The following is a 25,004-nucleotide window of genomic DNA, read 5'->3' as shown; positions in this document are numbered from 1 at the left end:
TTATTTGTCTCCAGCTGTGTGTTTCCACCAAGACCTGTTGCAGAATCGCAAAACCCTGTTCCCTTTGCCCTCTTCTCACATGTGACAAATCAAAACTGCATGATTAATGGAGCTTCTTTGGCTACTTCGCTAACAATGGTGCTGACAAAGTGTGAATTAAAGGAAGAAATAGAGACAGAGGGTAGATAAAAAGACTAGATTCATCCTCCAATGGGGGAAGAAGAACATGCAGATCTTCTTCAACATGCCCGCACTGATGAACATGAAGGAAATGAAGCAGTGTTCTCATCAACAGAGTCTGGATTCACAGCCTCAAACTAAATTGGACGTGATGGATAACAGAGATAAAGGTAGAAACCTGCAAACCCATTACTACAGTAGACTTTCTGGGAGATTTGCTTCTGATACAGATAATGGCACCAGACCGAATGCACAACATGAATCATCCGTGTAATTGCTCCATGCAGGTTCAAAAACCTTTTGAAAGTTTTTGTTTTGGAGTTGAAAGTGTCTTCTTCTTGGCTCGTCTCCAAAGATCTGTTTCCCTTGAACAAAAACAAGGCTCCTTTCCCCAACTGAATGTTATCAATACATTGGGGGGAGGGGGGCTAGTGGTGCTGTTTTATTCAGCACGAATCAGCAGGGGAATGTAGTGTCCCTAATAAATATCAAAATTAGAGCCTTGCATTGAAGAGGAAAAAAGGAAGTAGCTCTGCAACACTATCCCTTATTTGAAATCCTTTCTGAATTATATACGAACAAAGCCCTCTGTGAAAGCTTCAGAATATGGAGAGGAATGAAGCTAGAGCTTATGTGTGTGTAAGTGCTGAAACTCTCTACACGTAAGTCAGAATTCTGAGAGTTTCTGAAAACACATATATATATTTTGGATAATTCTTCAGAACATAAATAAATATTATTTTCAAAATTCGGAGGAAAGTCAGAACTGGGAACATTTCAGATTTGTTTTTTTTTTCCAAATGTGGACATACCTATCAAAATAATTCTCAGAGCAAATATATTTTTAGTCTCAATTCTGAGTCAAAAGTAAAAATTCAGATAATGTATCATAAAACAAATATTTTTTGAAATGTCTGAAACAAATATCTGAATTCATTTTGTACACACTACAGGTGGATAGGGTAAACACTAGCAAATGAGGCATTATTTAAGACATTTTCTTTGGGGGGGGTTTAGGGCTCTAAAGCAACACATAGACAAAGTTAGGAAAATAAACTCCTAAATTAGGATTTTGGCGAGATGTAATGGAAGCAGAATACTCTCAAAGTTGCATTAAAAATGAAACGCGATATTCTTGCATGAAGTCTCTCGCCAGATAAACCCCACCCGATGACTCTCAGCCTCGCTCGCCATTCCCAATTTGACGCACATAAACGCGCAGCTTTTTGACGTTGATGCGCAGGTATAAAAGGCGGTGGGGGTCTCGGGTAGTATAAGAGGTGAACACACACACACACTCACACGCACACACACTCTGAACTGACCTGCCTCTCTATCTGGATAGAAACACTGGGAACCATCTCAACCCTTTTTACGCACAGTCTCTCTTCTACAATTGTTTGGGGGAAACTCCTCCACTATTTTCTTGCTTTTTTCGGACCTTCCCTCTTTCTTTTTAATTGTGAAAGTAAGTTTTGATGAGCATGGAGCCGTACACGGTCCCCGGGGCGCAGCTCTCCCTGGCCGACCTTTACTCCGTCATCCCCTACAATGTCACCTTCCCGGACGAGGGTTTCCTGCCCAACAACGACACCGATGCTCCGGTTCCCGGGGCTCGCAGCGCCGCGGGGCTGGTCATCGCCATCTCCATCACGGCTCTGTACTCCGTGATCTGCGTGGTGGGGCTGCTGGGAAACGTGCTGGTGATGTACGGGGTAGTCAGGTAATACACACTGTGTATGTTAATAGACACTCCTTATTTAAAAGCTCCAGTATGACTCTGATAAAGCAAGATTTAATTGTTAATGTAATCCACAATAACTCATTTTGGTGTCCTTATGATGCAACTTAGTCACTTTTAGACTTTAGGAAGAACATTGTTTGTTTATTGTGTTTGAAGCATAGTGTTTTTTTGCAGGTGCCAAACCCACATTTTCATTTTATGTAAATGTAAAGGGCATTAAAGTAATTTGAATCGTTCTGGTCATGTACAGGGTGGTAAGGTATGTGTTTACAGGCATTGCAAGCGTTGAACTTGATTTAACGCACCCTTATGAATATGATGAGAGCAATATTACAGTATATGGGAAATTCACCCAAAAGCACTCATAGTGTCATAATAGTCTATTAACTGCCACTTAGTCACTTTTGGGAGTTTAAGATGCCCATTTGTTTGTGTATGTTGTGCTGGTGAGAAGAGTGCCGAAGAAAGATTTCCATGTTATGTAAATGTAAGCAATTTGTTGCATTAAAATGTATCTTTTATTTTGAGGTCTATCCACTAATCAGTCGACCAATCATTGCAGCTCTGGTTTGACGCCATGAAGAAGTGACATTTTCAACCACCTTTTGCTCAAAGAAATTAGTCTATAAACAAGAATATGCATTATGTAAAGCCCTAGGATCGATATGGGGTCTTTCTTAAATGTTGCAATAGCATTAGTTTCCCCATAGACAGCTGGCACATCAGTCTCTATGAGGGCGATGGAGAAGGTGGAGCTATGCTTGCATGCAAACCATGTCTGCATTGTGTGTGAACTGCCAGCATCCCAAACAAGGTTCTGTGCATAAAGCATGAGATTATTCTTTCATTATTTCTACATGGAGGAATAACATGTGCAAGATTTGTGCTAAAAGGGTTGGTGGCAGTCCCAGAATCAGCTGGGATTAGAGTGTGTTTGCTTAAAACGACATTTTTTTGTGTTTAAATATGTAAACTGAGGTATTTAAGGCCAAAAGACTGAACGGATGTTGTGCACTAATGCATGTTTTCAGTATAATAGTCAGTCTGAGGTCACAGTTTCCCCTTCAGCTCTAACCAGTTAAAACCCACCCTGTCATTTCCCCAGAAGCCATCCAGCCCTAACCTGTATGCTTATCAAGAAAAAGCCGATTTGCCGGTAGAGGCTCTCATCGTGTTAATTATACTAATCTCAAACACTCTCTGTATACGTGTTTCCAACCCCAGTATCACCTGAAGCATTAATTGCTGCAGCTGGGCTGGCCAATTAAACAAGCAGGTAATTTCAGAAGGAAAAGCAGAGGGGGAAAAAACGCCCACGAGCTTGACACTACAGGATAAATCTGCAGTGGCCAACAGGTGCAAATCTGCAACAACGGACCCAAACTCTTCCATTAGGAGAAACGTGCTGCAGCTTCAAAAACGATGCAAATATAAAAACACAAATGTGCCTAAAGACAAGAAACATCTTCACCAACTTGACCACACATGCAGCATTTAGTAAAAGAGCATAAACGAAACGCTGCAAGAAGCTCCAAACACAACGGAAACCAGGGGACACTAAAAGGTGACAGTTGGCCAGCTTTATAATCCCCGGACGTCACCAAGCGCTCCGGTCCCAGCTGTGTGCGTCACTTTTTAGTGTCCCCTGGTTTCTGTTGTGTTTTGAGCTTCTTGCAGAGTTATATATAAAACAGTATAAAACAGCATGACACTACAGGCTAAAATGTACACGATATAAGAAATACAAAACTATCTAAAAGGTTCCTTCAATATATGCAGAATACATGGAGAAACAGAGAGAGAAGACACAAACGATGGAGCTGAATATTGAAAAAGCCACAAGCAAGCTGGAAGTTCTGGCTTTTAAACCAAGAAAAAAGCCATACATATTTACAACACTGCCTATCATGTGCATAAAGGAGTTAGGAGTTACAATAATTGGCCAAACAAGGCATAAGACAAGTAAAAGAATGCACTGTGGGAAATAAGAAGGACGCAGAGAGGAGATGGATGGGAGCTCGGGGCGAAGGCAGAGAATCAAACAGCCAGTCTTCCTCCGGCGAGTGTTTTTGTGAGTGAGGAGAGAAAACACAGAGAGCATTAACTATCCAAGACAGGATATATAATCTCCTGTGGAACATCTGCAATCTCTGAGGGGAGCAAACTCAAAGAAACAAGAATCCAGTGCTGGAATTTAGAAAGAAAGCTGGGTAAACACTTCATTTTTCTGTAGCTTTTTAAAACTTTCTGTGATGCATGGAATACTAATCTACATAAAGGAGGCTTGTTATCTTTACCACAGGCCCTATTCTGCTTATTTCCAGTTTCATATTTGTATGTAGTGCCTCAGCTGGGACATGTCTCCATGCGTTAATGTTCAGAATCGGAATCCCTGTATTCGTCCCACAGAGGGGAAATGTGTTTGTTAAAGTAAGAAAAGAGCCAAAGAAAGCGTAATATTACCTAAGAAGCATTAAACAAATTATATAAGCTCTGTATTTCTCTCATACTGTCTGTGCTGCAGCACCTCTTTTCACCCTCTGTCTGAAACCAGAGCCCAGTCTGCTCTGATTGGTTTGCTGGTTCAGGTTAATGTTGTGATTGCTCAACCGCTTAGAGATGTCCCGCCCCTTAGCCTATCACGTACAATGTGTTGGAGCGCTAGCCAATAGCAGCATGAGTGTTACATAGTGATGTCACAATGTTCCGGAACTAAACAAAGGAGTTCAAGGGAGGCGTTTCAGGGAGAGTGTGTGGGGGCTTCCTAATAGAACCCCCTCCCAAAAAAAGAGGTGAGAAATTAATTTAGTTGTTGAAACATGGCTACATTTCCACAAGGCAACTGAGTTATCGGCATGGCAACTGAGCAGACTCCATTCGTCAAGGTAGACTGAGATGTGGTTGAAATTTCTGGAGAACCTTGAGTCTAGTTTTTTCTAGCAACTCTTTCCAATGTCAACAATGACCTATAGCAGGCCTGGGTTTCCACAGGGCCGGATTTATACATCATAAATATAACTCAGATAACCTTGTATACATTCAAAGGTCCTGTCCTTTATCCATCCATTTTCAGGGATGCAAATAACAACAATAATAATAATAAGGAAACTATATTTGCAGTAAATAGCCATGGCAGTGTCTGAACTAATGGAAAATGTCGCACAAAACATGTATTTAATTTCTGACCTTTACATTTTTTAAACTGGCAACAGTAAATGTTTGATATATTTTTTCTCAATATATAACTTTAAGTGATTACTGGGTTGCAACAGGCTATGTTGTTGTGTTTGGTGATTGTCCAATCATTTTAGCATTGACAAAACCGAAAGCCCATTTTAAAGCATCCAAGCATATTCAATATATGATGATATCAAACAGATAAAATCAGCAAATCTTTACACTTTTGGAAAAGCAAAAATGTGCCATCGTATTCTCCAAAAAACCCTTAAATGAATACTGAGTTGCCTGCATTTTTTGTTGATGTTTCTTCAGTCAATTACCCAATCATTTCAGCATTGATTAGAAACCAAAGACTCATATAAAATAATTCGAAAATATTCAATTTATGAAGATATCTCACATCTCAGACGCTTGAAACACCTTAGCTGACCACTATTTCAGCAGTTATTATACCCAAAAGCCAACTTCAAATCATTTTTATACGATTTATTTATTCCTTCAACATTGCTCAGCCTATAGATAGAGCAGAAGCAGAATATACCCTCCACTCAGATCCCTGGATAGAGACACTCTATGCACACAAACTGGATGTACAGTCGGATCATATCACCCCTGTGGCCTGAGTGATGGAGAGTCGGACACCTCGGTCCAGAGAGGACAGGGCATCCTCTTGTCTTCCTCTTCCTCTTCCTCTTCCACAGGTCCTGATGCCTCACCTTGTCAGATAAGACCTGGCTCAGTGCTCTGTAATTTATTATCAGGTGGCCTCCATTTCTGCTCCATGTGCAGCAAGTATAAAGATGACTGGATTTATTTTTGACTTGTTTTTTTGTATTGAATTGGTTAAAAACAAAAGTGAAAAGACTGGGAGCAGAATGTGTGTGTGTGTGTGTGTGTGTGTGTGTGTGTGTGTGTGTGTGTACAGTATATGTGTGTGTGTGTGTGTGTGTGTGTGTGTGTGTGTGTGTGTGTGTGTGTGTGTGTGTGTGTGTGTGTGTGTGTGTGTATGTGTACAGTATGTGTGTGTGTGTGCGTGTGTGTGTGTGAGTGTGTGTGCGTGCGTGCGAGCGAGCGAGAGAGAGAGAGAGAGTTAATGTAGCTGCTTCTTGTGAGTTATTATTCCATTAGCTCTAACAAATAAAAATAAGATCTTGGACAGAATTCTTGAATTAATTATAAGGTAACAAAAACATAAAGCCACAGGACTGTTACGACTGGGGCAAACACAAAAGATAGGACCCAAATGCACGACTCCAGACAAAAGATTATTTTAAAAAAAAAGGATTTTACTTGTGGTGATATATAAGGAAATACAAAAACTCACAACATACTTCTTAAAAAAGCTAACCTAAATCTCCTGTAGCACAGAACACAACTGGCTGACAGGCAACACAAGAGTCGAAAACAATCTGGAACTGAGCACAGGGAACAAACAGAATATATACACATACAAAGAACTCTACAGGTGCAAACAATAAGGGTGGGGCAGGTAATCAGGTAAGTGAGCATTGCGACAAGGTAGGAGTCGAACTACCTGAAATGAGACAGGAAATGACAAAGTAAAACAGGAAATGGCAGACAACAAAAAGGGTTAGCAGACGCGGACTTGACAATATAAACTAAACAGAGAAATAATATTAACAAATCTGCCAAGACACAACAAGGACTAATATTTCGTTTTTTCTTTTGTCTAAGGGAGTGGGAATTTGGCTGAAAATCATAGTCTGTTGCCATTTGCAGCAGATGTTTATCTTAACCTACATTTCAAGGATTATGATTACATTTCTACCAAGAAAGCAGATCTTGGAAAAAATCCACATAGTTCATATTGGTATTTTGTGAAAAAAAAGAACTGTAATTCTACAATCTAGTATTTGAGACATTATTGCATTTTTATTTGTGGGTAAGATTGCAGAGAAGCAACAGATTTCGGACCATATAAGATCACATGACATTGAATTAAAAATGTCATGTGTCATATTTGGATTGTGATGGTATATCCTGGAAGTCAGCAGGGGTTATTGTGGAATAAATATTATTTCAGATAAACTAAAAGGTGGCTATTAAGAAGCCTACTGTATGAATTCAGACATGATACTCATAATGTAAATATTCTGTAATTATAATTAATGCTGACAAAATTATCGCGTTAACGGCGGTAATTAATTTTTTGAATTAATTGCGTTAAAATATTTAACGCATTTAACGCATGTGCAGAATGGCCCGCCCCATACATCCCACCAGTGGCAGCGCCAGGGTATGGCTGGGGTAGGCTACAGCCATACCAAGAAACGGCTTAGCCCCACCATAAAAAAAGATGTTAAAGTAAGCTAAATAAAGTCCGCCAACTCGCGCCGAGAATTGCACAGACAGCAGAGATTGATTTCAGTAGCCACTTGTCTGGAAATACAGAAGACCAGAAACGGTTTTGAAAACTTTTGTCACGTAGTGATCGTCTTCTCAATAGAACATCTTTGATAATGTTTTCTGGCCAATCAGAATCAAGATAACGGCGTGGTGTTGTTGCAGAAGTCCCGACGGAGAATACTTTTACTGTAGTACAGGGGTGCACATAACTGGTACGCAGGTTATGTGCGTAATCTGAAATGCGTACCGTCACTTGTGTCACAAAGCGCATTTGCGTACCGACGTACTTGTGAAGCTTTTCCAGAAGGCGATTAGATCACCGGACGACAGAGTCGGTCTCCGTGTGCACAGACAGGGCTGCTGTTCAAATCGGTCTGTACAACGGAACTGTGCCAAAACTACGCCAACCGGCTGCGGAGGGAGACTCCCCCCCCTTCACTGGAGAACTGCGCTAAAACAGCTGATCACAACGTTCACACTCTGTGGTCACGAAGTATGTTAAATGGATATATCCGCCTTCTTTCATTTATCTTTCCATTCCCACAACAATATACATAAAGAAATTGAATATTTTGGACATAGTTCGAATGGTGATTAATCATGACTAATGAATTTTTAAACTGTGATTAATCTGATTAAACATTTTAATCGTTTGACAGCCCTAATTATAATATGATATAAGATAATGTAGTATAATATAATAGTGTAATATTATATTTTGGGGAAGACGGAAGGATAAATCTACAGATTGAGTCAACACAGCTTGAGGAAGACATTTTCTTTTTCTCAGGGACTGGGAATTTGGCTGAAAATATCATAGCATTGGGCAGCATGAGAGATGAAGTCTGTCGCTCTCTTCTTCTCTGAGAATAAAAATTCTCCTCTGAGGAGGCGTCACTAATTCTACCTCTGAGGGGGATTCACTGCAGCGAAGAGTAAAAGCCCTCCTTGGGAGGAATGAGAAAGAAAAGTGTCATTATCCCCGAGTACCTGCACATGTAATTGGTAGTTGCTGGTAATGCTTACTCTGCAAAAATCAGGCTGACTGAATACTTTTAGAGGAAATCAATGATATATTCACCAACTGCTGGAATTACATTGTGTGTGTGTGTGTGTGTGTGTGTGTGTGTGTGTGTGTGTGTGTGTGTGTGTGTGTGTGTGTGTGTGTGTGTGTGTGTGTGTGTGTGTGTGTGTGTGTGTGTGTGTGTGTGTGTGTGTGTGTGTGTGTTTAGCCTTCAGCCCTGAAAACACAGCAGAGTCAAGCACGACAAAGAAAGTATTGATGTTGTTACACATGGAGGTGTAACACCGAGTGGTGTAGAGAAAAAAGATCAGGACTGAAGTCAAAGCAATTCTCTAATCTCTGAAGCTGAGTGTGCATCTGTGTGCTGCTCCAAAAATTACAAAGAGCAGAACAATTTAAGTCAAAAGGTAAAGTATTCATACATATATAAGCTTGTATACAAATCCAACCTATGTACCACTTTAGCTGTAAAAGCTTTTTTAATCGTCCAGCTAACAATACAACATCAGATTAGCTTGCTTGCGCTAATTAGGAGATTTTAGTTTGGTTCGTTCGTGCAAAACATACAATACATCCTACACAGGCCATCTAGAAAAATGTCATGGACAACACAAGTCCATTTGCCTCCATTGTGCTCTGAAAAACACACCATTATTCGTTATTAGGGCCACCAATCAAAGTGTTTACATCTCTTCCTATCCATCACATTTTTTTTTAATTGTTCAACTGTCTGTTTGCAGTGAATGTTACAGAAGTGTACAATAGATACAAAATATACTGTAAAGTGGTGGTTGTACCTTTATGGTAAAATATAGCAGGTAGTACAGTGATTTCTGTTAAGCACCCTTATTTCCCCTTTCATTCTTTACTTTTGTTAGCTAGCTAGTTATCTTGCCAAGACTTGAATACAATAATCAGTTTTATTGAATGTATTCATTTCATTGTTAGCCATTGTCTGAACAGATGAACAATCTTACTAAAAAAAATGGCTCGGCTACAATGCATTTTTAAAAACAGCTTGCTAGGAAAGGAGTGCATTTATGTCTTTGCACACATCGCAATTATTTGACTAACTGATGTATCAGGTATTTTCTGCTGAATTTTCTTCTTACGTTAACTGCCTTCACAGCTCTATAGATCCATTAGTAAAGCATCCCGATACCTTTGCTAATTATATGGGATTTACAATTTGCCGAGCTAGCATCATCAACAACAAGCTACATGGCAAACCGTTAATCAATGGCAATCTGTCTAGGTTTACAGGTAAAACAATCATTGACACGGTCAACAAAACCCAAGAGGTCACAATGGTCAATACTTGCTGCCATCAGTAGACGATAAACATCACAGCTAGTTTGAGGTCGTGCTGCTTTGAGACTTTGGCCCAATTCCAAACCGCCCCCTACGCACTACCCCTATGCACTACCCCTACACACTATTATCCCTACACACCACTACCCCTATGCACTACCCCTACACACTACTACCCCTACACACTACCCCTACACACTACCCCTATGCACTACCCCTATGCACTACCCCTACACACTACCCCTATGCACTACCCCTATGCACTACCCCTACACACTACCCCTACACACTACTACCCTACACACTACTACCCCTACACACTACTACCCCTACACACCACTACCCCTACACACCACTACCCCTACACACCACTACACACAACTACACACACTACACACACTACCCCTACACACCACTACCCACACACACCACTACCCCTACACACCACTTCCCCTACACAGTACTACCCCTACACACCACTACCCACACACACTACTACCCCTACCCCTATGCACTACCCCTACGCACTACCCCTACACACTACTACCCCTACAGACTACTCCTATGCACTACTACCCCTATGCACTACCCCTACGCACTACCCCTACACACTACTACCCCTACAGACTACTCCTATGCACTACTACCCCTACGCACTACCCCTACACACCACTACCCCTACGCCAGAGTCCTGCACGGGTCTGATTTTCAAGACCCGCTCCCGCCCCGCACCCGCGGCGTGCAATACCGAACCCGCCCCGCTACCCGCACATATTGCCAATTAGTTCCGCAACCCGACCCGAACCCGCATATATATAAGCAGTGAAAACGTGCAATTATTAACACACGCAGTTGCATATTTGGCTCAAAAAGCCTGGGATGTTGGTTATTTTCTCCATCTAGGTCTAGGACGACACCAAAAGCCTCCCAGACGTTGGATTTCGCTCTTGAGGAAGAGTTATTGAAAATGCTGTATTCTCCGCTAGAGAGCTTCACCTCAGCCATTTCGAATGTGGCGCGCTCAGCAGCAGATAGATGCGCTGCAGAGGTTATGATTATGCTCGGTCCCGCGGGGGAGAGGTCTGAGGATTGAAACATTAAACTAAATTATTATAATTTAAATATATTTATTATGCAACACCCGCAACCCGACCCGCATCATCTTTGTTTTACCCAGAACCGAACCCGGAAAAAAGCGTCTGAAAAAATACCACCCGCAAATCACCTTTTTTGCGGGTGGACCCGATGCAGGACTCTGCCCTACGCACTACCCCTACACATCACTACCCCCACACACTACCCCTACGCACTACTACCCCGACACACCACTACCCCTACACATCACTACCCCTACACACTACCCCTACGCACTACTACCCCGACACACCACTACACCTACACACTACTACCCCGACACACCACTACACCTACACCTACTACCCCTACACACCACTACCCCTACACACTACTACCCCGACACACCACTTCACCTACACCTACTACCCCGACACACCACTACACCTACACACTACTACCCCGACACACCACTACACCTACACCTACTACCCCTACACACCACTACCCCTACACACTACTACCCCGACACACCACTTCACCTACACCTACTACCCCTACACACCACTACCCCTACACACCACCACCCATACACACCACTACCCCTACCCCCTACACACTACACACTACACACTACCCCTACACACACTACCCCTACACACACTACCCCTACACACTACACACTACACACTACCCCTACACACACCACTACCCCTACAAACTACACACCACCCCTCCGTTTGCACGTTTGCGGAGTGTCCGCCACAAGTTCTGTTCCAAACCAACGAGTGTTGAGGGGGAGTGGGTTATCAAGCCCTCCAACAGCGAGTCTGCATCACACCTGACTAATAGTTCCATGCAAACATTTACTGATAATCATACAGATGTTAATACCTCCATGGTTACCTCGTATTGTTTTAACTCAGGATCATATAGGCCTGTGTTTAGTCTAGAAAACAGCAAAAGTGTGCATTTAATTATAAAGTTGTGTATATTTACAGGGACTTTCTCAAAAACTAAGAAGCTTATAAACATCAGATTTTAAAACAAAAAAGAAACACCATTGAAGATATTTTGAGTTTTATTTTTGTTATTTTTAATCCAAGAGATGCTGATTTGAAACCGTTGTTACGAAAAATTATGGCATTTCCTGTTTCTGCCGGAGAGAGGGGAGTTGGTCCCAAAGCCTCCATCTGACAGGAGGGAGCCTCGTTAAGCTGCGAGTGAGACTGCTGACGGAGTTCACTCCATCACCGAGCGGGAGTGGGTAGGGTATGGTTTGGAATTGGGCCATCATTTTCTTCTCATGTTGCACTAAAAGACTTGTGTGACAAGGAAAAGGTCCGACAGCCATGGCAGCCTCGTAGCGGGGGTCCACGCTGCCATGATACAAACATAAAAGAAGAAAGTAGACAAGTGTGAAAGCCGTTTTTCACAGCAACAAGAAGAAGGACATTCTTGTCAGATAATTGCTTCTCCTAGCAAAAAGGGAAGATGTGCATTTCCTGCTTTATCGGAATTGTACACTAAGCAATTTACCATAACATAACCTCAGGACGAGCTTTGTGATTGGAGGGGCGAAACAAGTTTTCTTGTCACAGTTTCTGTTTTTTTGCAACTGTCACTGCTTGGTGTTAAATTAAAGTCTTGTAATGCGATTGTCACATCCTGAAAAGAGCTACACAGCACAGGCTCCTGCCTGATTGGCACTGTGATGGCCACAGCCACACAGGGTAACCCAACTACACTGCACCCTCACCTTCAGTAGTTTTGCTTGAGTGCAGCTGCAATAAAACATGCCAATTAAAACCACACATTTGATTTAAATGGTAAACTCTTTATTTGATTGTAATCCGACATTACTTCAAACATTTTAGCACAGCTAACAAAAGTATTTGTTTGCATGAATTACTTTCTTTGTGTCTTGAGGTACCGTGGCTGTTGGGGGAGGTTACTTCCTGGTTTAGCAAAGGGTGTGGCTGAGGACTCATACATACTGCAAGGAGCCAATTGGGACAGATTGGGACAAACCACCTGCCACAGGGGGGATTTGGGTTTTGTCAGTGTCTTTTGTGTTTTCTGTTACTATTAATTATCCCTTGGTTTCAACTTGGTTTGGCCAAGCCACTATATAGGTTCCTTGGTTTGTCATTGCAGCAGGTAAGTTGATGCCATGTTTAGTTGAGGTATTTTCTGTTGACCTCTTTTATTGGCCTAGTTATTAGAAATGATTGATTTATGATGTTTTCTTTGGACTTTTGGGTAAATTAAAAAACCCAGTTTATTCAAACCACTCCTGTGTCCTGGTGCCTTACTGCTTGGTCGCTGACAGGCACCAAAGAGCCTCCACCTATAGCAACGTTTGCCTTCTTTAGGGCTCTCTGGTTATTTGGCATGCTCATAATCCAACAATCTTGATATAATATCTTGGGGCCATAAAAGCTACACCCACCTTTTTCCTTTTCCAATTGTTTTTGATGATTTACAGTAATCATATACACAAACAAACCCCTAGAGTAAAAGACTGCAGACTTGAATTATTTTTACTCCCCTTTAAATCATTTTATTTCTAGTCCCAAGATTGTTACAAAAATGGTTGGTGTGAATTGTAGGCTGTAGTGCTATTACTACAGGGAGGGATGAAGTTGCAGGGATCATTGAGTGCGAGTCTGTCTTGTCAGTTTGGATCACGGAGAGGGTAACGAGATTTCTGTTTGAATCACACTTCAATTATCAAAGTGGCTCTGGCGATAGACACACGTTCGCACACAATCCTCTGCCCATGTTGAAAGCCAGGCTTTAGGTGCTTAATGAAAGGCTTCGAACAGATTGAGATGCAAAAGTAAACAGAGAGTTTAACTGTTTGGTAACTTAATCACAACATAATTCATTTTGTCTCATAAGACGAAACTCGAACTAAGGCTTTTCCTTTTCCTATCTATGACTGGCGCAATTTTACATCAACTCAAATCCTTACAGTAATATTATGCTTTCTTGCACAAACAGCAAATTTAATACATGAAGCAGATTATGATTACGAGGTAAAATGAAAACCAAAGCAATCTGCTGCTGACTTCGGCATTTGCTTTTGCTGGATTTAATCAAAATGAATAGAAAAATGAGGCTGAATGTGTTCAATATAATCAAGGACACATGAACGTGTGTTGCAGATTGACTTAACTAGACCTTAGACATACAATATGTGGGGGTAGAGATGTTTACTTTGCAGAAAAAGCACTGGTGTATCTGATGACATTTATTATCAAACACCATTTGGACGGGATTAACATTACAGGAGGTGAGAAATCAAACATTCACAGTGATGCCTTAGGGATTTAACTCAACATTCCAGATGGTATATTACCATCTGGAAATGACAGACATTCAGCAGGACAAAGCATTAAAGGTGGGGGAGGTCATTTTGGAACATATCTGCCACTTCCTTACAGAGCCCTTCCTCCAACACATACGAATGCGCACATGAACAATGAGGGCACGAGATAAGTTTGTGCACAGATGGAAGGCTGACAGGCAGGTAGGCCATCCAGTTATTTTAGCCGGGCCGGCTCAGATGATTGGTCTTACTTTTTACAGCGCCACGGCTTCCACAGATGACATTTTTGTATGTATTTATTGTCAAAGCATTTAGTATATTCATTGCTATCGGGATGTTAAGTCATCATTACTTACCTTACCATTACTTAGGCAGTTTGGGTACCGTAAACTCGCATAAACGCATATAACGCATACAAAAAGAGTAGTTACCCATTACCTAATGATTACCTTACCATTACTTAAGCAGTTTGTGTCCCCTCAAGTAAAGTAATGCATCAAAAAGATTAGTTACCCATTAACTCATAATTCCTTCACCATTATCTTATCATTAGTTAAGAGCATTCCATGGATATAACAAAAAGTGTTTCTGAAATAAATTACATACCCCACCTTTAAGTCAAAAAATCCTTCAACTTCTGAGTCATATTTTCATCAAAAATACATTACATTAATTACATGTCATTTTGTTAGACTTACACACATTCAATACTGTGGACAATCCCCACAGGAGCAATTTGGGGTGAAGTGTCTCAGGGACACAACGACATGCTGACTGCAGTGGGACTCAAATTTGCTACCCCCTAATTCGAAGTCCAGCACACTATCCACTGAGCCACAGCCTCCCTGAAACACATGTTGATATTCTGTGTGACTAACACTTCAGGATGATTTTACTCGATGCAATATCCATCACCCATGAATCTACTCAGTAATCATATACAAAGAGGCTTCAGAGGTTCCCTAAGAGTCTGCATCTTTTTAAGTTTTCTTTAGCATCAACGTAATTCAGTGATCCATTTGCACTGCTAATGGCTAATACATCATACTTTTAATGATGCCAATTGATCAAAAAGTGAACAACTGTTGGCTAAAAGAACAGAGCTAAAGAGACAAAAGCAGTAATTTGTTGCAGCCGACAGCACAGCACCACATTTGGTTTACTTCCAAGGGCTCTTGCTCTCCTGACGGCTCAAATTTGATTTCATGCCGGTGTTAGCATGCGTCTATCAGCTTAGCATAAACAGTAGAAGGACAAGCAGCTTTTCATGCATGAAAACCCCCACTGAGTTCCAATTTAAAATACAAGCACGTTGCTCCTCGTGGGATTATGTTAAAACCCCCTTAACTTCCTTAGAGAAATAAATCACGTCCGAATGGTGCTTTAGGTCAATTTAGTGTCCCGATAACACAAGTCATATTATGGATTCTGCAGCTCCCTAGGACTCCTAAAGGTATACAGCCCATAAACGGCGTATTTAACTACTCCTGTGCTTTTAAGTGGCAGTGACAATGAATTATGGTGCAAGCGATGAGTCTTCATCAGCAATCAATGTGATTATATTTTCTGATTCGGATGAAGCCTGCGTTCTCATCACACTCACCTATATCAGACAAAATGTCAACCCACAGAGTTTAGTCGCTAATATATCATCAATGCATCAACTCTCATAATAGAATGGGACAGAATAGAATATATCTTTATTTTCATCATATAAAGTACAACGACATTTATTTGGCAAATCTCACTGCAGTAAAAAATAGACACAAATAAAAAAATAAGAGTGGTAAAAGCAGAGGTAGCAGCAATGACAGTGCAACGAGATAAAATGCAATGTCAATGTGCTTATTTACACTTACAGTCTAAAAAACGGTATAAATATAGTATATTGCTAACTGTGTGTTCATAAAGGGTTATAGAAACCAAATTGTTAAGGCTGTACAAAGGCGTGGAATCAACTCACGGACTAAGTATCAAAGTGTTTTTAATGTAAACAGGTCACAATACACTGAATACATAAATCAACAAAACAAACACCCAATAAACTGTAAACTATCAAAAAACTACAATATACTAATATAAAAATACATACTAATCCTACCTTACTTAATCTAGCTATCTATGAAAGATTACTGTAGCTATGGACGATGACTGTGACGCTGGAATGCTTGGAAACGCACAAGACAACCTGGCAACGAGACAGGGGAAGACGAGAACTATAAATACTAGACAGACATCACCGGGTGAAGGCAATGAGATAATCACAACAGCGGGAAAACAGACAAGGCAGGAAATGTACTTTAGACACATGAGGGTGGACAAGACTATCAAAATAAATCTAAACACTTAACATGAAACCTTAAGTACAGTAGGGAACAATCCTAGCAGAGCCGTCTACGCACAAATGAAAGACATTGTTACCCAAGTGTGGCATGAGGTGAGACAGTTTTTCACAAATACAACCACTTGGCACAACAGGGTCACATGAGAACAAGGTAGATACCTCTTATTCATATATGTATACGCTTTTATTGCTCAATTTCTGAAGATACCTCCTGCTTTTTATATTGTAGGTCTTCCATATAGTGCCTTGTTGGCGAATCTGATTAAACGCTGTCCTGATTGGATCAGATATTCTCATTTCAAGACATGCTACTAATTGTACACAATGTAATGAGCAAGGGTATCGAGACCGAGTCAATAGCAAGACTTTGAGAGGTTGAGAGCAAGTCAAGGCAAAAACCACAGCAGTGCTTCAAGTCCCACGCTGCATTACACACTTAAAAAGTAATCATGGTAAGCATTGGGATTTCGCAAATTGATCGGAAACCCCCATAATTAAAAAACATCAACAGAAAACAAAAGAAGATTGCCCTTGATTGACCACTTTTGCAGCCCATTTACCAATGTCCTGCTAAAACAGGGGTCTCAAACTCAAGGCCCGGGGGCCAAATCCGGCCCGCGACTTCATTTGATGTGGCCCCGCAAGAGCTTCCAAAGAATATAATAAGTTTATTATACGGTTACATACCACTTTACAGAAGCAGGTTGCCCATAAAATACATGTCCCACAATGCATCTTGTTTTGTGACATGCGCAATTAAGAGACTTGCAATTATTTGCCCTGGACTTCTGCTTTCAGACGTCGTTAATTACGAAGTTATTATCCTATCCGATAATAATCCAATTCAGAGGCAATAATGTAATATAATATTTTATATATATATTATATATTTATATAGTTACAACCGGCCCTTTGAGTTCAACCTTTATGCGAATGTGACCCGCGATGAAATTGAGTTTGACACCCCTGTGCTAAAATATTTAAAAGCCAATGCAGAGTTGATTTGTTTACTATATGGGAATTGTCATTGTTTCTCACGAGAAAAAACAAATAGAGACAAAACAAGATGAAATCCACTTAACGATCTTTGTTTAGTGTTTTCATTTGAAGCAGGAAGTGTTACGTTCAATCACAGAATAATATACATATGTGCAAACGTAAATGGTTTTAGTCACTTCCCCGGAATTACAGTCTTGACCGGGCAATACGATTACAAAATACTCCTTATTTTACTGAGGCTGATGCAAGATCCAGTAGAAGTGCAGTCATTAGCAAAAGGAGACCTTCAAAAAGACTCAGACTAACCTTTGCTATTAACTCTAATCTCTCCAGTGCTACAACACTGCCAAGTCACACGCATTGAATCCATTCCACCAATGAGATGCATGTATTAAGTCTGCCTCTCATTAGATGACTTGGCTCCGTTAAAACCGATAACTTTATAGAAAGGTTTGTGAATTCATCGTTAATGCTTAAAAACATTTCATACACATAAAAAACTAAGTGATTATAAGAATATAAACTGTATATGCGTTTGTGCCTATACTGGCTTTGTGAAAAATGACCAGAAGAAGAATCTATGACGTATCCTTTGAGATATTGGGCTTTGGGTTTATTCTAATGAAGTTCATGAACACATCTAGGAGGAGTTTCTGTTGAGAGAAGCTTCAGTGAAATATCCGTATGCCTCAGAGGAACATTTCTGACCTCAATAAGCAAAAGCTGCACCAAACGAATTCTTAGACCCTCCAGAAAAACGGGGGCAAAAATCCTTGATTATGCGATTAAACATGCGGGGTTTTTATGTGATTTTATGCGGTGAAATTGCAGGAAGTTGCGAAATATGCAGAAAGTTGCGAAATATGCTAAATATGGGGGGAAAAAAGAATAACCATTTTTTTAAATATTGGGCTGTCTTATTTATTCTGTCTCACACACAACCTGCCACTAACGTTAAACCGCTTTACTATTCAATTAAACACATTCAATGCTTATTTATTGTAAAAGCAATTGGGCTATTTTAATCTCACACACACACACACCCCCCCCCCCCCACCCCACACACACACACACACACACACACACACACACACACACACACACACACACACACACACACTTCTCCGCCTCATTCTGTTATCATTTACTCGTTCGTTATCTGACCAGCTTCAATCTTGTAGGCTACTCACTTCGTTTCTTGTCGCCCTCGAAAGAGTTTTGGAGGTTGATGCCTCGGTGAATGTGAGTTGTTTGGCTTTCTTGTCCGCAGCAGCAGAAAGCATTTTCGAATGTTTGAAGGAATTAAAGTGGGTCGTCACGTCGATTTTCTCTTATGCTCCAACACACAGTTGCACGGGGTGCAGAATAGTTTCCCCCCACTTTTTGCCCGGTCTTTAGTAGAAATGTTCGTCGGTAAATGAGATGGATTAGATTTTTTCATCTTGGTGTTTTCTCTATCGTGTGAGCTCCACACGTTCACTCTATACAGTGTTGTTTACATTCTGTGATGCGCGAGCTGATGACGTCACGTCAAGACGAGTTAACTTTTCTTTTTCTCAACTTTGTGTGGAAAAATGCGGGGATTATGCGGCTTTTTGATAAATATGTGGCCTTTTAAAAATCTGCGCCATTTTGCTGATTATGCGGTAAATTCTGCGATCGCAGAATCACGTTTTTCTGGAGGGTCTAAATTCTGTGCTGATAGCCATTATTATTTCTTCCAGTACAAGATAAAACATATCTCCGACTCACACACTGATAGAAAAGCACAGCCCCGTGATTAAAGCAGGGACATACAATATACATGAATCTCAGTTTTTCTTTCACAACTCTCTGGTGCTTTTCGTGCAAGTAGGTTGCATACTCTACGGCCAACAAGCCAGTTATAGTAATTATCTCAAATCACTCATTTAGAAAAAGGACAATCTAGTTGTACGCTGCAGATCTATTGCACGAGGGAACAAACCAATCCATTAAAATACGCTGCACTTTGAATAACACTTTCAAATCCCACAGCCTTTAACACTCAGCTGCTCTCATTTCCACCGCTGCTGATTGCAAACACTTGTTCTCCTCTCTCATCACAACCAGATACACCAAGATGAAGACACCCACAAACATCTATATCTTCAACCTGGCCCTCGCAGACGCCTTGGCCACGAGCACGCTGCCGTTCCAGAGCGCCAACTACCTCATGAACAACTGGCCTTTTGGGGAAGTCTTGTGCAAGCTCATCATCGCCATCGACTACTACAACATGTTCACGAGCATCTTCACCCTCACCATGATGAGCGTGGACCGATACGTTGCCGTGTGCCACCCCATCCGGGCGCTCGGGTTTCGAACGCCGGTCAAAGCGAAGATGATAAACGTACTAATCTGGGGTTTGTCCTCGGCGATTGGGGTGCCCATGATGGTCATGGCTGTGACTAAAGTGAACGATAATGGTGAGATAGTGTTACATTCCCATTATTATTATTTAAAGGTCCCCTACTGTTACTCATCAATATATTATAGTTCTCATCCTCTTTCTTTACCTAAAGATATTTTATATAGTGGAGTATTTCCATTGTATGCTATTAGTACTTAATCTTCACTACACCTCAGAGGAAAATGTTATACTTTTCACTTTCCTACATGTATGGAACACTAATTTACAAGTCTTACAAATAAAGACACATGATGTGCTGGAATGATATAATGCAATATCAATCCAGTATTTTGCAAAGTATATTTAAAGGTCCCCTATTATACTATTTTTCATCCATATATTATAGGTCTCAGATATATACAGAACATGTCTCTGATTGGCTGAAACACCAAACAGATCATTGCAGCATTACCCATAATCCCCTCTGTTTCAGCCCTGTTTCCAAAGTGCTGATTCTCAGTCTGTTACTTTAGATGAAAATAAGGAGCCCCTCCCCACGCCCCTCTGAGAGACATTTGGTTACAAAGAACTCAATGTTGCTCTAGGAGGAGATTCAGGTGATAAGGGGGGGGGGGGTTACCTTGGTCGCTGATTGGCTAATGGTTACACAAGCCAAACAATCGTTATGACATCATAAAGTGGCCAAAATCTGATCAGCTCATTTTCAGACAGGTTTTTATAGAAATGGATCAAAAAGAGAGAGAATCTTTGTTCCTGAAACTTTCAGAGTCTCTTTCCACAGAGGGGACACATGTTGATGTAGAAGAGACATGAAGAAGAAGGGACACATGTTGATGTAGAGGAGACATGAAGAAGAGGGGACACATGTTGATGTAGAAGAGACATAAAGAAGAGGGTACACATGTTGATGTAGAAGAGACATGAAGAAGAGGGGACACATGTTGATGTAGAAGAGACATGAAGAAGAGGGGACACATGTTGACGTAGAAGAGACATGAAGAAGAGGGGACACATGTTGATGTAGAAGAGACATGAAGAAGAGGGGACACATGTTGATGTAGAAGAGACATGAAGAAGAGGGGACACATGTTGATGTAGAAGAGACATGAAGAAGAAGGGACACATGTTGATGTAGAAGAGACATGGAGAAGAGGGGACACATGTTGATGTAGAAGAGACATGAAGAAGAAGGGACACATGTTGATGTAGAAGAGACATGAAAAAGAAGGGACACATGTTGATGTAGAGGAGACATGAAGAAGAGGGGACACATGTTGATGTAGAAGAGACATGAAGAAGTGGGTTTTGCATAATAGGTGACCTTTTAAAGTGTTCATATATACATTTTAACCGTCCTCCAGGATTAGGTAACCCCTATGAATAACTGAAACTTCACCTTAGTGCTTGAGGACAGCTGCAAATCACCTATGAAAAGACCTTCAACATGTTTTGACCTGCAGGATTAAAATGTATTAGGATATTTATTATTTATTCTAGTCCTTGAGAACTTAATTTTTAGCCCTAACCGGCCCATGAATGATTCATCGTTTCAGAGTGAGTGGAAAAACCTTCAAAACGTTAGTCAGCTGAATTCAAAAAACATCATTTAAAACCAAGGAAACTATTGAAATCGCCCAAGGATAGTATGATCTTTTTTGGCTTCATTTGACAACACCCCCAGTAAATAATGTTGAAAGATAATCCAAAAGTATTCCAACTGGTCATTGTCTTTGAAATAAAGTCCGCTTTCCTTCAAAAAGTAGTCCTTGAATTGGGAAAATGTAATTGTAAGTAATCTTGGTAGGTCAAACAATGGTCTGATTATCAGACTGACTCAAACATAGTATATTAAACATTTTCATTTACAGCAGATCCCCAAATGAATCATTTCAATCAAGTCTCAATGTTAAGTTCCAATGCAGACATGTTTGCCCTTTATCTGTTAAACACAACAGAGCCCCAATCTACACTGGATCGAAACACTAGAAGTGCACAAGGTTTCATTCTTGTGAAAGGTACAACTAAATAACTTTATGCCGCTGCCCATCGTGATTTAAGAGGTTTGTCCAAATATGATATTAGAGTTATTTTCCGTTTTAATGGTTGTCCGAATCAATTGCAGAAACACCCGCAGAAATATATTCCTGATTTCTTTCATTTGTACAGCAGCCACCAACACTGTATTTTGGAGGTGTGGCATGTATACAGCATATGAAGCGAAGTTTCTTTGTTAGCTCTTTAAATGCACAAACCAGTATCTATCAAAACACATTTATAATTATACCTGTACTTTTCCCAGGTAAAACCGTGTGCACGCTGAAGTTTCCTGACCCCGCCTGGTACTGGGACACGGTGACAAAGATCTGCGTCTTCATCTTCGCCTTTGTGGTTCCCGTGCTGGTCATCACCATCTGCTACGGCCTCATGATCCTGCGTCTGAAGAGCGTCCGGCTGCTCTCCGGCTCCAAGGAAAAGGACCGGAGCATGCGGCGAATCACCCGAATGGTCCTGGTGGTGGTTGCCGCCTTCATCATCTGCTGGACGCCCATCCACATCTTCATCATCGTGAAGACTATGGTGAAGATCGACAACAGGAACCCCTTCGTGATTGCCACCTGGCACCTTTGCATCGCCTTGGGATACACCAACAGCAGCCTCAACCCGGTCCTCTACGCCTTTCTGGATGAGAATTTCAAGCGGTGTTTCAGGGATTTCTGCCTCCCCTGTCGAACCCACGTGGAGCAGCACAGTCAGACCCGAGGACGCAACACTGCCAGGGAGCCGGTGTCCGTGTGCGCTCCGTCCAACACTGGGAAGAAACCGGCATGACTAGGCATGGAGTGGGTCCCTCACAGCTCTCGCTCCAGGAGGATCCAGCAAGATCTGCAATCAGAAGTCACCCAGATCTCCACAACAGAGTTTTGAAAAGATCTTAAAGAGGAAGAAGTGTCAAAGAACTGAGTCGTGACGCTTAGTCTCCCCAATTTGGAAATTCAGCTAAAGAGAAAGAAAAAAACGATTCGCTCTGATGTTACTGTTCCATTAAAAGAGAATATCCAAATGTAAAAAGGGAAGATTTTGAAACAGAACATCCCCAGCTCACGATTTGTTTGCCCAATGGACCGGAGAAATGACTTTTGATGATGGAAATATGATAGCTGGTTTCCATCTCGGCGAGCAGAGAATGCATTTGTTAAATTGCATTGTTATAAACCAGACGGACTGTCAGGGTAAATAGAGCGCAACAAAAGAAATGTGTGTGAAAACTGGGCTGTTCAGTTCAAACGTCATCATTTCTCCCGAAGGAACACTTACCTTCATGTTCACCAAACAAAAAACAGGTTGGTGATAAAGGAGTTTTGACGTTTTTCCATTTGTTTCTTCGACATAAACCCGAAGCAAATGAGCCTTACAGAGTAACACGGCTCCACTGACACCCACCGACAGCTGGATGATGAATTGCAGCACAGTTCGTGCACAACAATGCCGACCAATCTGTACATGGTAGAAGTAGGGGAGTCTTATTTGGTATTCTGATTCTTTCTTTTTATTTATTTATGTTAAGCAACATATGTGTGTTTCCCGTTAGACTATGCCACCATCAGCTGTGTTTAAAGATACATGCGGGCCACAATGTTCCATGGACTTGAAATGGATCAATGTCAATGTTAATGTTACACCACAATGCTTTTGACAAGAACATATCAAAGAAAAAGGAAAGACAACGATCCAATGCTTGGAAATGGCTTTCTGCTCTGCTTACAGATGGAAGACAGACATGGAAAGAGACTATAAATATTCACAACTCTGTGCCGTGTTACATTCCTGAATCTTTTCTTACAACGCCAGTGATCGTTAAAGTCTACTGTATATACTCGCTTTGCTTTTACCAATTGCTACAGGATATCTCTCCCCCGTCGTTATTTTTGCTAAGGGCGCAATGACAGAACTGTACATAGTTAGTTTTCCAACAACCTATAAAATGACAGGAAATTGTGGGTTCCTTGGGGTCAAATGGGAAAAATCCACAACGGCCAAATCAAGTGAAGCTTTGATTTCTTCTGTGTTTTCTGCTCACCCCTACTTGACTTTCACGAGCGTTGTCAAGCCTGCCGACAGCGTCTCAGTGGATCATTAAAAGAATAGAGATGCTGCCTCTGAAAAACCTTGTTTGCAGTATTTCCTTCACCTCCTTGATTCACTGTTTGAAATGTGAAGTCGATGGATACTTCCAAACACATACGGAGAGCCTCTTCATCACAGTGTACACGAAGAGGCCTAATCTCAAAGCTTCAAGGAGATTATTGATCGTGTTTTAAATTAGCATAAGACTATGTGTCGCATGGAATATATGTGGCGCGTTAAGGACTTGTTGAAGGGTCATTTCTTCTCTGTGATTTATGTACTCCGATAGATCCTGACACCAATCATACTGCAGGCATCGATCAATGGATGCCGTTGATGATGATGATTTCAGCTTTGCTTATACCAGATGATGTGTGTCAGATGTAATAATGAAGAGATCATTCAAATGTTCTCTCATGTGGATATATTTCGAAAGCTGAATCTGTAATGACGAGCAAACACGTAAAAAAAACAGAATTATGATTAATGTGGAAGAGATAAAACACCAAATTGAACATGAATAGAAGTTCAGTCAGACAACTCACGTGTTTCCTAATATGTTAATTATAAGCAGCATATAGTTTTGAGTTTGGCCTCTAGGCTCGGGCCTCATCACTCAGATTTACAAAGAACATTGAGTGATGATTAAATAACTATCCCCCGAGCCTATGGGTGGAAGCTGGGGTGGAGCTGGGGTGGAAGCTGGGGTGGAGCTGGGGTGGAAGCTGGGGTGGAGCTGGGGTGGAAGCTGGGGTGGTGGTGGGGTGGAAGCTGGGGTGGAAGCTGAGGTGGAAGCTGAGGTGGTGGTGGGGTGGAAGCTGAGGTGGAAGCTGAGGTGGTGGTGGGGTGGAAGCTGGGGTGGAAGCTGAGGTGGAGCTGGGGTGGTGCTGGGGTGGAAGCTGGGGTGGTGGTGGGGTGGAAGCTGAGGTG

General features: G+C 41.3%; 1 protein-coding gene across 1 annotated transcript; it reads left to right on the top strand.

The window, feature by feature from the left end:
• Positions 1–1,369: 1,369 nt before the first annotated feature.
• Positions 1,370–24,763, top strand: oprd1a (opioid receptor, delta 1a). Its single transcript, XM_079656413.1, has 3 exons — positions 1,370–1,903; positions 19,649–20,004; positions 22,249–24,763. Exons 1-3 carry the CDS (start codon positions 1,659–1,661, stop codon positions 22,776–22,778), a joined length of 1,131 nt encoding a protein of 376 aa, XP_079512539.1. The 5' UTR covers positions 1,370–1,658; the 3' UTR covers positions 22,779–24,763.
• The last annotated feature ends 241 nt before the right edge of the window (positions 24,764–25,004 follow it).

Source organism: Notothenia rossii, assembly GCF_949606895.1.
Source record: "Notothenia rossii genome assembly, chromosome: 10".
Classification (NCBI taxonomy): domain Eukaryota; kingdom Metazoa; phylum Chordata; class Actinopteri; order Perciformes; family Nototheniidae; genus Notothenia; species Notothenia rossii.
This window is presented reverse-complemented; position numbering and strand designations above follow the sequence as displayed.

Coding starts and splice junctions, on each gene's coding strand:
- oprd1a (XM_079656413.1), top strand. CDS start 1,659: ATGAGCATGGAGCCGTACACGGTCCCCGGGGCGCAGCTCTCCCTGGCC. Junction 1,904..19,648: donor GTGATGTACGGGGTAGTCAG/GTAATACACACT, acceptor CATCACAACCAG/ATACACCAAGATGAAGACAC. Junction 20,005..22,248: donor GACTAAAGTGAACGATAATG/GTGAGATAGTGT, acceptor TACTTTTCCCAG/GTAAAACCGTGTGCACGCTG.